Source organism: Balaenoptera borealis (genome assembly GCF_965194805.1).
Source record: "Balaenoptera borealis genome assembly, chromosome: 12".
Lineage (NCBI taxonomy): Eukaryota > Metazoa > Chordata > Mammalia > Artiodactyla > Balaenopteridae > Balaenoptera > Balaenoptera borealis.
Window position 1 is genome coordinate 56,135,724 of NC_138869.1, and position 15,573 is coordinate 56,151,296.

The window sequence follows — 15,573 nt, forward strand, 5'->3', positions numbered from 1 at the left end:
GCAGATTCACTTTGTTATAAAGCAGAAACAAACACACCATTGTAAAGCAATTATACTCCAATAAAGATGTTTATAAAAAAAGTAATATCAGGGCAAGGCAAATCAGGTGGGCACATGAGTGAAGTCCATTAGGAAACTAAGGCTCAGATTCCCTGGTGGTGGACAGTGTGGGACTCTCCACACATCCTTAAATGAACCAGATTACAGTGTCCCACCCCTATACATCTGACAAAAGCCAACAACACAACCATTGCCTCCGCCACCACCTATTCAACCCACTGCCAGGCCTTTCTCCTCCTGCAGGAAGCCCTCCCAGTCAGCCCCAAGCTCTGAGTTGCAAAGCTGAAAACGTGGCACACTCACTGAAGTCTTGGGCAGTTCAAGGCTAGGGCTGTGAGGGAGGCATCTGTGAGGTTGCCGCAACCAGACAGGCAGAGGGCCTGCAGCCGGTGGCAGCCCCTGCAAATCTGCACCACGCCTTCATCCGTAATGCGCTGGGGAGAACCAAAGCAGAAAGGAAAATCAGAAGGCACGGGCAACAGTGAAATGGGAGCCGCAGACAAATGGAGTCTCCTGTTAGTCAACTAGTTTAGGTTGCCAGTTACTAGCATTTTATCCTGATAATTTAATCAAAATAAGGTGAAGTACAGGGAAGACAGATATTTATGTTATTTCTGAACAGCTTTAAAATATTCAAGCATTACTAATGGAGAGTAAAACTTTTAAATTCCATTTTCCTACCCAGAATCGTTCGATTTTTTTTTTTTCAGGAAATATTCATAAACTTGTGTTAAAAATCAGATTTAATAAAGAGCTCATGAGACTTGGTTAAGTGACATTAATTTTTGGTTGAATTTCTACATATTAATGCTTTAGATATCTACTATATAAATCATATATGTGTATTTTTATATTGCCTGAAATGTTTTAGAAAATAGCAAAATTAAGTAAATCACTAAATTATTAATAAATGGCTTAGAGTTCTATGAATTTAGCCATGAAGATTCAAATTAGTATCTTTATTTAAATATGCTAATTTATGCAGAAATAAACAGATACATTTATATCATACTTCAAGCCACCTGCCAGTGCTACCCTACATGCAATTCAAGGTCCTATTTTTGAACAGTGCAGCCCCATAAGGTCAATATTTGCCCAGAAGATAGTTTCTGCTTTATCTCCCACCATCAGGGAACTTAGGTTTATGATTCATTTACTAAATGCCAAATACAAAGGATTTCTCTTACTTTTCTCAAAATTGACATTCTCCTTGAGAAACCCAGTTGGCCATAGCAATCACCCTCTTCAATTATCAATATTCACAATGGCAGTGAAGAAAAATCATCCTTCACAGGCTAATAATGCACTGATGAAAATCACACCTTGCTCTTGAATATGTCCTTTATATTTCAAAGCACTTTCATATCTGTTATTTCATTTTATCCACTGAGACACCGTGAGAGGTGTCATCACCCCCAGTTTATAAGTAAAGACAAGACACTGAGACCTTACCAGGAATTGTTTAGGTTAGTGACTGGTTCACAGCATTCCTGATGTCTTAAAATAAACCAAGACCCTGATCTATGCTATTTTTAGGGGAAATGCCCATGGCTTTGTATTGGCCTTTTTATTTAGATTGCTGTTCTTCCATCTTGTGGGAAACCGGGAGATCACATAAGGACACAGGATGTGAAATTAAGGGTGTGGCAATCCTCCCACCTGCCTGGGCTGCTTCCCAGCAGGGCCCCAGCAGGTTCCTGAAGGAGGGAACAGGAAAAGGAGGGAGCTCACGGAAAAGGCACGTTACTTACTGAGCAGGACTGCAGGTTGAGGCTCACAAGCTCATGGCAGTAATTCTGAATGTGTTTCAGAGCTTCATCTTCTAGCTGAGTGAATGGAGAAAACAAAAGAGAGATGGAACCAGGTGAGGGGACAGTGGGGCACAGGTTCCATAATCACGTGCGCACACCTAACATTAGATACACGTTAGACAAGCCAGGCCGTGAGGACTCCCGGTACCTGCGTGCAGCCCCTCAGCAGCAGGGCTCTCAGGCCGCGACAACCCCGCACCAAGGCCTCGATGCCATCCTTCGTGATCTGATCACACCACGACAGGTTCAGGTACTCCAGGTGCCGACAGCCCTCGCTGGAGAACAGGAAACAAAACCACACGTGTGCAGTCCATCCCACAGAGAGTTTAGGACCAACTCTGAGCTTAGTAGCCCACAAGCAGTTCAGGGGAGAGAGACCTCTGTGACCCGAGTCGCCCACTTCCTGCTCCAATGGGACCGTGAGAAAGGTTTCAGACACACCAAAATGCTCAGAGCTTTGGGTATTTCTCATGACCACTAACAACAGGTACTCTTACCTGATCCCCTTTAAGGAGCTGTTTGTAATGGACACACAGGAAGTCAGATCCAGATGTTTCAGCTTGGAACAGAATCTGCTAAGGCTGTAACACGTGCTGAAAAAAATCAGACGCACTAAAGGTATTTTCAACCACCTTTCTCTCCCCTCACTCTCCCCACGGCCAACCAGTCACCAAAGTAATTTCCACTACTTACCTGTCAGTGATTTTTGTGCACCCATTGAGGTTTAAATGTTCAATGTTTCGGCAGTTCTGTGCAAAGGTCCTAAAATGAGAAAGCATTTTAAAACTCCCTGCAAGTTGCTAGGCAGCCACTAGAGGGCATGTATAACCATTTACATTTACAACAATGCTCTTCAAAATCTTATTTTATTGTGGAAAGGATACTTAACGTGAGATCTACTCTCTTAACAAGTTTTTAAGTGTATAATATATAATTGTTGAGTACAGCTACCAGTTTGCTTCAAACTCTGATGAGCACATGAAACAACTGAGGTTCTCCTCACAGTGCAGAATCTGATGGTAGATCTAGGCAAATTGCTTGGTAGTCTGCATTTCTAAGAAGCTCCCGAGCGAGACTAGTGCTGCTACTCTGGGGACACCACTTTGGGAAGCAAAGCCCTAGACTGACTACATATCAGTTGAAACTCTTCTTCACTCAGATTTTGGCAGTCATCTGAGAGTAGAGGTCTCGCTCCCTGTTCCTTCTCCTCTGTAGAAAAATCAGCTGGCAGCAAGGGGGCTTGAGTCTTGTGCCATGCTGTCACTTGGTTACCCCAGGGCCCTTCTGGAGAAGCCATCTCTGGCCACTGATAGGGTCAGTAATTGATCAGTATCAAGAACCATCATTTACTGATGAGGACACTGAGCCATGAAGGGTGATATCCTCAATGATTTGTGGGTTGGCAGCAAGGCCAGAAGCAGGAAATTAAACATCCCTTACGCGCCACTTATTCCTTAACACGTTCAGCAAGGACTGGCTCAGGTCCTCTGCATCCTCCTGAAATATGGCTTCTGCAGTATCTTACAGGATTGAATCCTGATGCTTCCATGCGTACCCCTAAGTCTCCAAAACCTGGCCTCAAACCAGATGTCACTCTTACCTGTACAGGGAAAGGGAACTCAGCCGGAGCCTGGTGGACTCCCTGAGCTGAGGATATGGAACCAAAAGTCTGAGCAAGGCAATCAGAGGTATCAGAGAAGAGTACAAGAATGGAGAAAATGTCAAGAGATCTGCAGAGCGTTCCCCTCAGCAATTCAGTAGAGTACTAGTCAGAGTGCGCATGTGAGGAAATTACCCAAAGCCAGGGAAAGACTCAACAAGCAGCATTAGAGCGGACAACAGCCAGAGCTCACCCAGGGCCATGAATAGTACCCATTCCCACCACACAACAGTGAAAAATGTCATAATTTGTGGGGCACTGGGTAGAGTACTGAGAAGCGTCTTGCTTCAGGAGTGGAGTACAATTATCCCTAGACTAACCACTGCTTTGGTCCAACCTAACAAATTAAAAAAAAAAAAAAAACAAAGATCTCAAAGGAACTATGTCCAAGTAACTCAACTGCATCTCAGAACAAAACTCAAGTATATTTATAGGAATACAAAAATATTCTGCACCCAAAGTAACATTCACAATGTCTGGCACTGAACAAAAAATTACCATCCATTCAAAGAAGAGGGAAAATATATCCATAATGAGGAGGAAATTCAATCTATCAAAGCTGACCCAGAACTGACACAGATACTAGAAATAGCAGACAAAGGCATTAAAAGTTATCATAACTATGTTCTGTAGAATACAGTTCTATGAAGCTGGAGTGAAGATGTTACATTAAACATCTCATGTTTATTAAACATGTTATGTTTATTAAACACATTATATAGAGACATGAAAGATATAAAAAGATACAAATTAAACTTTTAAACATGAAAACCACAATGGCTGAGATGAAAATTTACTGGACGGTATTAACAGCAGATTAGACATTGTGGAAGAAAAGATTAGTGAACTTAAAGACACAGCAGGAGAAAGTATCCAAAATGAAATATGGAAGGAAAACAAGAAAAAAAGAACAGAGCATGAAAGAACTGTGGGACAGCTTCAAACAACCTAATGAACGTGTAGGTGGAGTCCCTAAAGAATGGGAGATAGAGTTGTGGGGGGGGAATCTGAAGAAATAATGGTCAAAAGTTTTATGAAAATTATAAACCTACAGATCCAAGAAACTCAAAAAATTCCAAGCACAAGAAACATGAAGGAAAATCCACCAAGGCATAGCTTAACCAAATTGGTCAAAACCAGTGACAGAAAAAACATTAAAAGCACCCAGAGAAAAAAAGATATGCCTAATACAGAGGAATAAAATAAGGGTGATAGAAGATTTCTCACTGATAACAAAAAAGCAAGAAAACAGAGGAGTAGCATCTTTAAAATACTGAAAACAAAAACCTGTCAACACAGAATTCTATATTCAGCAAAAATATTTTTCAAAACTGAAGGGAAAATAAAGATTTTTTTCAGGCACAAGTGCTGAAAAAATTCATCCGATAGGCAGTGCAAGAAATCTTAAAGAACATTCTTCAAGCAGAAAAAAAAATGACATAAGATGAAAATTTGTGTCTATACAAAGAAATGAAGGATACTGGAAATAGTAACCACTTGAGTACAGAGAGCCAATTTTTAAATTATTTAAATCTCTTTAAAAATAATTGACTGTTAAAACAAAAATACTAACAATCTAGTGTGGATTTCATACCATATTTGGAATTTTAAAGTGGATGGCAATAACAGCATGAAGGCTGAGCAAAGGAAAATGGAAGAAAGATGTAATATAATTTTAGGGTAGACTATAATAACTTTAAAATCTACAATATAAACTCAAAAATAACCACTAAGATTACAAAATAATGAGTTATAGCTACTAGGCCAAAAAAAAAAAACAGGATATAAAATGTAATCATAAAAAATACTCAACCTAAAAGAAGGCAGGGCTTCCCTGGTGGCACAGTGGTTAAGAATCCACCTGCCAATGCAGGGGACACGGGTTTGAGCCCTGGTCTGGGAAGATCCCACATGCTGTGGAGCAACTAAGCCCATGCACAACTACTGAGCCTGTGCTCTAGAGCCTGCAAGCCACAACTACTGAGCCCACACACCACAACTACTGAAGCCTGTGCGCCTAGAGCCCATGCTCCACAAGAGAAGCCACTGCAATGAGAAGCCCTCGCACTGCAATGAAGAGTAGCCCCCACTTGCCGCAACTAGAGAAAGGCCTGTGCGCAGCAATGAAGATCCAATGCAGCCAAAAATAATTAATTAATTTAAAAATATATATATATGTTACAAGAAGGAGCTTCCACATTAAGAAACTAGAAAAAAGAAGAGCAAATGAAACCCAAAATAAAGGAAATAATAAAGACCAGAGAAGAAATCAATGAAGTCGAAAACATAAAAACAATGAAAAAAACCAATGACATCCAAAGCTGGTTCTTTGAGAATATCAATAAAATTAATAAACCCCTAGCTAGACTGACCAGGAAAAAAAGACAAAAATTACCAATATCAGAGAAATTTACTCATCTTTACTCTTTAAAAATTGGTATTAATGTCAGTAAAAAATTCAAAAAATATATATATTGCAAGAGGCACTATACAATCATTGTGATTTTTATTAGACGTGGCAACTACTTTCATATAGTAAAATCAAAAACAAAAAACCAACCAAACAAAGTTACCCAAATCAAGAATAAAGAAAGGAGATATCACTACAGATTTTACAGATATTAAAATGATAGTAAGAGGGTATTACTCACAACTTTATGCCAAACGTTCTAGAACTTAGGTGAAATGGACAAAATCTTTGAAAGGTAAAAACTACACCAAAGCTTACTCAAGAAGGAATAGAAAACCTGAACAGTTCTATATATATTAGAGAAATAGAATTTGCAGTTAAAACCCTTCCACAAAAGAAACATGCAGGGCTTCCCTGGTGGCGCAGTGGTTGAGAATCTGCCTGCCAATGCAGGGGACACGGGTTCGAGCCCTGGTCGGGGAAGATCCCACATGCCGCGGAGCAACTAGGCCCGTGAGCCACAATTACTGAGCCTGCGCGTCTGGAGCCTGTGCTCCACAACAAGAGAGGCCGCGATAATGAGAGGCCCGCGCAGTGCGATGAAGAGTGGCCCCCACTTGCCGCAACTAGAGAAAACCCTCGCACAGAAAATGAAGACCCGACACAGCCATAAATAAATAAATAAATAAATAAATAAATAAATAAATAATTTAAAAAAAAAAAAAAAAAAAAAAGAAACATGCAGGCCCAGCTGGCCTCAATGGTGAATTCTACCAAACATTTAAGAAAAACAATACAAATTCTAAATAAACTTTTCCAAAAACACTGAAGAGGAGAAAACACATTTCAACTCATTCTATAAGGCCAGTAGTATCTTGATACCTAAACCGGACAAAAATACCACAAGAAAAGTAAACCACAGAACAATATCCCTCACAAACACAGAGGTAAAAAATTTTAACAAAATTTTAGCAAATAGGATCCAACAACATGTTAAAAATACAGTACGTGACAACTCAAGAAGGACTTATCTGAAGGGTGGAAGGTTGGTTTAACACTGAAAAATCAACCAATGTAGGAAGAAGGGGATCAAGATGGCAGAGTAGGAGGATGTGGAGCTCACCTCCCCCCATAACACATCAAAAATACGTCTACATGAGGAAAAATTCTCACAGAAAACGAACTAGAAACTGGCAGAACTCCTAAATAACCAAAGCTGCAAGAAAAATCTCCATGTAACTGGGTAGGACAAAAAAAAAGGCAGGGGGCACAGGGTGGGGGGAGGGCATCAGGTAGGGATCTGCACCCCTGGGAAGGATCTGAAAGGAAGAGAAAGTCCACACTGGTGGACCCTTGCCCTGGGGAGGGAGCAAGTCGACTCACAATCTGGGCATCCCAGGCCTGGGGTCTTGCAAAAGGAGACAAGTCCCCTTGCCTGTTGGGAATCCACTGAGGCAGACAGAAAGGCTGGAGTAGCCTAGTCTCTACTTGTGAGGAGTGTGTACGTTCTGGCTTGCTAACAATCAGGGTGGAGAGAGCCTTGCACTGGCGGCTCTTGCCTTGCTGCACTTCCCAACCTGAAGGGGCGAATACCTCGGCCCTGCTCACTCCACGCCACAGCCTGGCGTGAGATCTGGGCAAAGATTCGGTCTAGCTATGCAGACACACACCTAGGGTGTGATCCAGGCAGAGCGGCAGATACCGCTGTCAGCATTCACATAGGGCAGCGGGTCTAGCTGCGGCAGACACTGTCCGTGCGCACGCTGGGGAGCACTACAAGAGTGTGCAGCAGCTAAGTGCTGAATCCCAGGCAGACAGGCTCTGGGCAGCGGTGTGCAGCATTTCATTTTCCAGCAAGAGCACTCTGACTCCACCCAAGGCCTCCACCTCTAGCTTCGCCCTAGATCTGGGGCAGACAGGTCCTGTGAGAAGACTACCACAGAGGCAGCCCAGATCTCAGGTGGCAGCACAGCCACCTCAATTCCTGCAGCCACAATGCCCTGGCCCCGAGCCCCAGCCTATTCCACACCATGGCCTTGCACTAGATCTGGGATAAACACAACAGAGAAAGGGATGCAACCTTGGGCTGCTTCAGAGTGGAACTGCCGATGCCTACACAGGTGGTACACAGGTTTGCTGTGACCACACAGGCCTCACCTGCTTCAGCAATAAGCTCCTTTGGCGCAGGACATGCCCTCAAGGACAATGGAACCTGATCAAACCTGACCCTCAGAGCTTCTACTCCGACATCCGGGGAGCAGACCCTGCCCTCGACAGGGTAGTGACAATGACAGAGCAAACAGAAAGCCCCGCCTCACATCCAGCACAAGCTCAAGACACTGCAACACCAAACACAGCCCCTATCTGTGTTTGTACCCTATCAAGGGTATACCACCCAGCACACTCTGAGGAAAGATGTGGCTGGCATCCATACCAAAACCAGCCCTCACACCAAAAACATTGGACACAAACTGTCTACACACAGATGCTCCCACATAAAAACAGCCCTTCAAAACCACAGTAGATGTTTCTCCTAAATTCATAGAGACAAAGAAAGTTAAGTAAAATGAAAAAGCAGAGGAACTACTACCAATTAAACAGTGACAGAAATCTCCTGAAAGAACAAATAATGTCTACTAGACCCCAAGTTCAAAAAGGAGATAATAAAAAAGACGAATCAAGAAGGATTAGCAATAGAAATACATAGCAAGGTCACTGTAACAAGGAACTAGAAACTATAAAGATGAACCACTCAAAAGTAGACAATTCAACTGCTGAGAAAAACCAATCTAGAAACAATGGAGAGCAGACTAAAAGACAAAGAAGAATAAATAAGTGATCTGGAAAACAGAATAATGGAAATCACCCAATAGAAGAGCAGACAGAAAGACAAATGAAAAAAACTGAAAGCAACATACAAGATCTATGGGATAATATAAAGCATGCCAACCTACACATAATAGGGGTTCCGGAAGGAGAAAAGAAAGAGAGGGGGATGGAAAATGTATTTAAAGAAATTATGGCAGATTGGATCAAGATGGTGGAGGAGTAGGACGTGGAGCCCACCTTCTCCCACAAATACATCTACATGTGGAACACTTCTCACAGAACATCTACTGAACGCTGGCAGAAGACCTCAGACTTCCAAAAAGGCAAGAAACTCCTCATGTACCTGGGTAGCGCAAAAGAAAAAAAAAAGAGAGAGAAAAAATCGAGACGCAACCTGCACCCCTGGGAGGGAGCTGTGAAAGAAGAAAGGTTTCCACACACTGGGAAGTCCCCTCACTGGGGAGATCAGCTGGGACAGAGGGGGAGCTTCAGAGCCTTGGAGAAAAACGCAGCAATTGGTTTGCAGAGGGCAAAGTGGAGAGAGACCTGCACAGAAGGTCAGTGCCGCCCAGCACTCCCTGGCCTGAGACGCTCATCTGCTGGGGCAGGAGAGGCTGGGTGCAGAGGCTCGGGCTTCGGAGGTCAAATCTGGAGGAGAGGACTGGGGCTGGCTGCATGGAGACAGCCTGAGGGGGCTAGGGTGTGGTGAGACACAACCAACGGAGTATGGGAGGAGGCCTGGGCCCACCAGAGAGGCAGGGTGCAACTGTTGGGGGGCAAGCAAAGGGCAGGCCACCACAGGAGGTCCTTTCTGCATGAGCTCCCTCAGGCAGCAGGGCACCACCTACACGAGCTCCAGGGGCTGGTGTGAGCCACCGCACTGCCATCTCAGACCCCAGAGGCAGGCGCAGACCGCCGCTGCCACAGAGGGTCCTGTGACCAGGCACCAACTCCTGCCCCCAACTCCCTGGGAGCAACCATGACCACCACCGAGGGTACCGCAACCCAGTGCCAACCACTGCCCTCCCCTCCCCAGGAGCGAACACAGCCCGCCACCGCTGCCACCAAGGGTCCCGCGACCAAGAGCCAACCACTGTCCCTGCCTTCCTGGAAGCATGAATGGAACACGCACCTGCACACCCCCTATCAAGGGGATAACAACCAGTGCACGTGGAGGAAAGAGACAGCAAGCACCCAAACCAAAAACAGCCCTCACAGCAAAAAAATACTGAACCTACACAAGCTATGCAGGGATGCTCCTGCATACAAACAGCCCTCCATGACCACAGCAGATAACTGTTTCTCCTAAACTCACAAAGTAAGAGAAATATAAGCAAAATGAAAAAGGAGAGGAACCATTCCCAGTTAAAAGACCCAGAGAATTCCCCTGAAGGAACCAACAATGAAACAGACCTCTTCAGTCTAATAGACACTGAGTTCAAAAAGGAGCTAATGAAAATACTGAAGGAATCAAGAAAGGCTACTGACAGAAATGCAGATTACTGTAAAAAGGAACTAGAAACTATAAGGAGGAGCCAAGAAAAATTAGAAAACTCATTTGCCAAGATGAAAGCTGAGCTCAAGGCACTGAATGGCAGAATAAATAATGCAGAGGAAAGAATAAGTGATCTGGAAGATAGAATAATGGAAATTATCCAATCAAAACAGCAGACAGCAAATGAAAAGAAATGAAAGCAATATGAGACCTATGGAATAATACAAAGCATGCCAATCTATGAATAATACGGATTCCAGAAGGAAAAGAAAGAGAAAAGGGGATTGAAAATCTACCTGAAGAAATTATGGCTGAAAACTTTCCAAACCTAAAGGAGGAAACAGATATCCAGATATAGGAAGCATGGAGGGTCCCAAACAAGATGAACCCAAACAGACGTATATCAAGACATATTATAATAAAAATGGCAAAGTTAAAGATAAAAAGAAGATTCTAAAGGCAGCAAGAGAAAAACAAAGAGTTAATTACAAGGGAACCCCCATAATGCTACCAGCTGATTTCTCTACAGAAACACTGCAGGACAGAAGGGAGGGGCAAAATATATTCAAAGTCTTGAAAGGGAAAAATCTGCAACCTAGAATACTCTACTCAGCCAGATAATCATTTAGAATAGAAGAAGAAATAAAGATTTTTTCAGACAAGCAAAAACTAAAAGAATACAGCAATAATAAACCTATCCTAAAAGAAATATTGAAAGGCCTTCTCTAAATAAAAAAGAAACAAGTAGATATAAGAAGGAGGAAATCATAATTGGAAAGTAAATCACTTAAATTAGCCAGTATACAGATCAAAAAGAGAAAACAAAACCAAAAACAACTGTGAAAGCGATGATAAATACAAGGAACAGCAAAAGGATAAACATGAAGATGTGAAAACGGACATCAAATTCATAAAAGGTGGTGAAGGAGAGTAAGAATATGCAGATTCCTTTTTTTTTTTTAATGTATTTGCACCTATATGACTATCAGTCTAAAGCAAGCAGATATAGGAAGGGGTTAACATACTTGAAAAACAGGGCAACCGCAAATCAAAAACATACAGTAGATTCACAAAAACCAAAAGGAAGAGAACACAAGCATGAAATAAAAGGAAATCATCAAACCACAGAAAGAAAAACAAAGAGAAAGGAACAAAGAAGAAACAAAGAATCAACTGGAAAGCAAGGTTTAATATGGCAATAAATACATATGTATCAACAATTACCTTAAATGTCAATGGACTTAATGTTTCAATCAAAAGACACAGAGTGGCAGAATGGATCAAAAAAAAAGAAAAAGCCTAAAATATGCTGCCTACAAGAGACCCACCTTAGGGCAAAGGACACACATACATTGAAAGTGAGGGGATTGGGCTTCCCTGGTGGCACAGTGGTTAAGAATCCGCCTGCCAATGCAGGAGACATGGGTTCAAGCCCTGGTCAGGGAAGATCCCACATGCCACAGAGCAACTAAGCCCATGCGCCACAACTACTGAGCCTGCGCTCTAGAGCCCGCCACAGCTACTGAAGCCTGTGCGCCTAGAGCCTGTGCTCCGCAACAAGAGAAGCCAACACAATGAGAAGCCCACGCACCGCAACAAAGAGTAGCCCCCGCTCACCACAACTAGAGAAAACCATGCACAGCAACAAAGACCCAACGCAGCCATAAATAAAATAAATAAATAAATTTAAAAGAAAGTGAGGGGATGGAAAAAGATATTTCATGCAAACGGAAATAACAAGCAAGCGGGAGTTACAATATTATATCAGACAAAATAGACTTTAAAGCAAAGGCTATAAAGAAAGATAAGGAAGGACACTCCATGATGATAAAAGGATCAACACAAGAAGAGGATTTTACACTCGTCAACGTATATGCACCTAATATAGGAGCACACAAATACATAAAACAAAATACTAACAGACATAAAAGGAGAAATTGACAGGAATTCAATAACAGTAGGAGACTTTAACACCCCACTCACATCAATGGACAGATTTTCTAGATAGAAAATCAATAAGGCAACAGAAGTCCTAAATGATACAAGAGACAGATAGACTTAATTGATATTTTCAGGACATTACATCCAAAAACAAACAAACAAAAAACAGAACACATTCTTTTCAAGTGCATATGGACTGACCACATACTAAGGCACAAAACTAACCTCAACAGATTTAAGAGTATAGAAATTATTTCAAGGGACTTCCCTGGTGGCGCAGTGGTTAAGACTCCACGCTCCCAATGCAGGGGGCCTGGGTTCGATCCCTGGTCCAGGAACTAGATCCCACATGCATGGTGCAACTAAGAGTCTGCATGCTACAACTAAGGAGCCCATGTGCCGCAACTAAGGAGCTGGTGAGCCACAACTAAGGAGTCCGCCTGCCGCAACCAAGACCCAACACAACCAAATAAATAAATAAATAAATAAATGTATATTTTAAAATAAAAAAAAAAGACAAGCCTCTCACCCTTAAAAAAAAAAAAGAAAAGAAAAAAAAGAAAGAAATTATTTCAAGACTCTTCTCTGACCACAATGGCATGAAACTAGAAACTGACCACAGGTTTCATTGTGACAAGGGGCACAAAACTTGTGGCCTTCCTATGAACAAATACCAAACATGTGTTCCCATGCACCTCCATGTGGCTGCTGGGCAGGACCAGTGGGACAGGGCTCAATACTGCAAGAAAAGCTACAGTATTTAGTGGGGGAATTTGCCACCTAGAGCCGTGGTTCATGTATGGGCAGGTCATGAGCGGTCTTATAAACATAAAGGCTTTGAACCTCTCTTTTCAAGGAGAAAGAAAAAAGAACAATAGATTCCAACTATATGCCATTCTGGAAAAGGCAAAACTATGGAGACAATAAAAACATCAACGGTCACCAGGAGTTTGGGAGAAAGGGGAGATGAATACACAAAGCGCATAAGGTTTTATGAGCAGTGAAAGTACTTTGAATGACATTATAATGATGGATATATGTCATTATACTTTTGTCCAAAATAGAATGTGCAACACTATTCACTTCATTAAAGTGAACCCTAAGGTGAACTGTGGACTTTGGTGGGTATGATGTGTCAATGCAGTTCATCCCTGTTTTTTTTTTTTAAAAAGTACCACTCTGTTGATAATGGCTATGCATGTGAGGGGAGTGGGTATATGGGGAATTTCTGTACCTTCCTGTCAATTTTGTTGTAAACCAAAACTGCTTTAAAAAAAAGTCTCAAAAAAAAAATTAACACTCAGGGTAGACGTTTTTGGCAAAACATTTGTTTCACTTTTAAGTATACATATTATATATGTATGTGTGTTTGTTGGATTGTGATGTAAAATGTATTTTTTAGATCAGAACAGTTCGCAGGCCACTGTAGTTAAATTATGCTGGCAAATAAAGGCACAAATTAACCTCAAAAAACAAAAAAAAGAAAGAAAAGAAATCAACCACAGGAAAAGAAATGAGAAAAAAATGATTACATGGAGACTGAACAACATGCTACTAAAAAACCAATGGATCAACGAGGAAATCAAAAAGGAAATTAAAATACCTTGAGACAAATGACAATAAAAACACAACCACACAAAATCTGTGGGGTGCAGCAAAAGCAGTTATTAGAGGGAAATTCATAGAGATACAGGCCTTTCCTCAAAAAACAAGAAAAATCTAAAATAAACAACCTAACCTACCACCTAAAAGAATTAGAAAAAGAAGAACAAACAAAACGTAAAGTCAGCAGAAAGAAGGAAATAATAAAGATCAGGGAAGAAATAAATAAAATATAGATTAAAAAATCAATAAAACCAAGAGCTGGTTCTCTGAATGGGTAAACAAAATTAACAAACCTCTGGCCAGGCTCACCAAGAAGAAAAGAGAGAGAACCCAAATAAACAAAATAACAAATGAAAAAGAAGAAATCTCGACTGATACTGCAGAAATACAAAAAACTCATAAGAGAATACTATGAACAATTATATGCCAACAAATTTGACAACCTAGAAGAAATGGACAACTTTCTAGAAACATACAGCCCATAAAAATTTAATCAAGAAAAAACAGATAATTTGAACAGACCAATCACTAGGACTGAAATAGAATCTGTAATAAAAAAAAAAAAACCTCGGGCTTCCCTGGTGGCACAGAGGTTGAGAATCTGCCTGCCAATGCAGGGCACACGGGTTCGAGCCCTGGTCTGGGAAGATCCCACATGCCGCGGAGCAACTGGGCCCGTGAGCCACAACTACTGAGCCTGCGCGTCTGGAGCCTGTGCTCCACAACAAGAGAGGCCGCGATAGTGAGAGGCCCGCGCACCGCGATGAAGAGTGGCCCCCACTTGCCACAACTAGAGAAAGCCCTCGCACAGAAATGAAGACCCAACACAGCCAAAAATAAATTAATTAATTTTAAAAAAATCTTAAAAAAAAAAAAAAAACAAAAAAACCTCCCTACAAAGAAAAGTCCAGGACCAGATGGCTTCACAGGCAAATTCTACCAAACATACAAAGAAGAATTTATACCGAGTCTTCTCAAACTCTTCGAAAAGATTTAAGAGGAGGGAACACTCCCAAAGACTTGTGATGAAGCCACCATCACCCTGATGCCAAAACCAGACAAAGGTATCACCAAAAAAGAAAATTACAGGACAATATCAGTGATGAATATAGATGCAAAAATCCTCAACAAAATATTAGCAAACCAAATTCAACAACACACAAAAAAAATCATACACCACGACCAAGCGGGATTCATCCCAAGTTCACAAGGATGGTTCAACATACGCAAACCAATCAATGTAATACACATTAACAACAACAACAAAAATCAAAAACCATATGATCATCTCAATAGATGAGGAAAAAGCATTTGACAAAATTCAACATCCAATCATGATAAAGACTCTTACCACGGGCTTCCCTGGTGGTGCAGTGGTTGAGAATCCGCCTGCCAATGAAGGGGACACAGGTTCAATCCCTGGTCTGGGAAGATCCCACATGCTGCAGAGCAGCTAAGCCCATGCGCCACAACTACTGAGCCTGTGCTCTAGAGCCCGTGAGCCACAACCACTGAGTCCGTGTGCCGCAACTACTGAAGCCTGCGTGCCTAGAGCCTGTGCTCCACAATGAGAGAAGCCACCACAATGAGAAGCCCACGCACTGCAACGAAGAATACTGCCCGCTTGCCACAACTAGAGAAACCCGCGCACAGCAACAAAGACCCAACACAGCCAAAAATAAATAAATAAATAAATTTATTTAAAAAAAAAACAAAACTCTTACCAAAGTGGGTATACAGGGAACATATCTCAACATAATAA

General features: G+C 41.8%; 1 protein-coding gene and 1 long non-coding RNA gene across 2 annotated transcripts in view; both read right to left on the bottom strand.

Annotated features, from left to right (window-relative positions):
• LOC309608568 overlaps positions 1–15,573 on the bottom strand; it is a 170,739-nt gene that overhangs the window by 58,601 nt on the left and 96,565 nt on the right. The gene's annotated exons all lie outside the window — the stretch shown is intronic.
• The window catches only part of FBXL2 (F-box and leucine rich repeat protein 2), an 88,149-nt gene that overhangs the window by 13,467 nt on the left and 59,109 nt on the right, over positions 1–15,573 (bottom strand). The window contains 5 exon segments of the mRNA XM_082348819.1: positions 364–494; positions 1,812–1,886; positions 2,020–2,146; positions 2,369–2,464; positions 2,565–2,633. Coding sequence (XP_082204945.1) covers positions 364–494; positions 1,812–1,886; positions 2,020–2,146; positions 2,369–2,464; positions 2,565–2,633 — 498 coding nt within the window.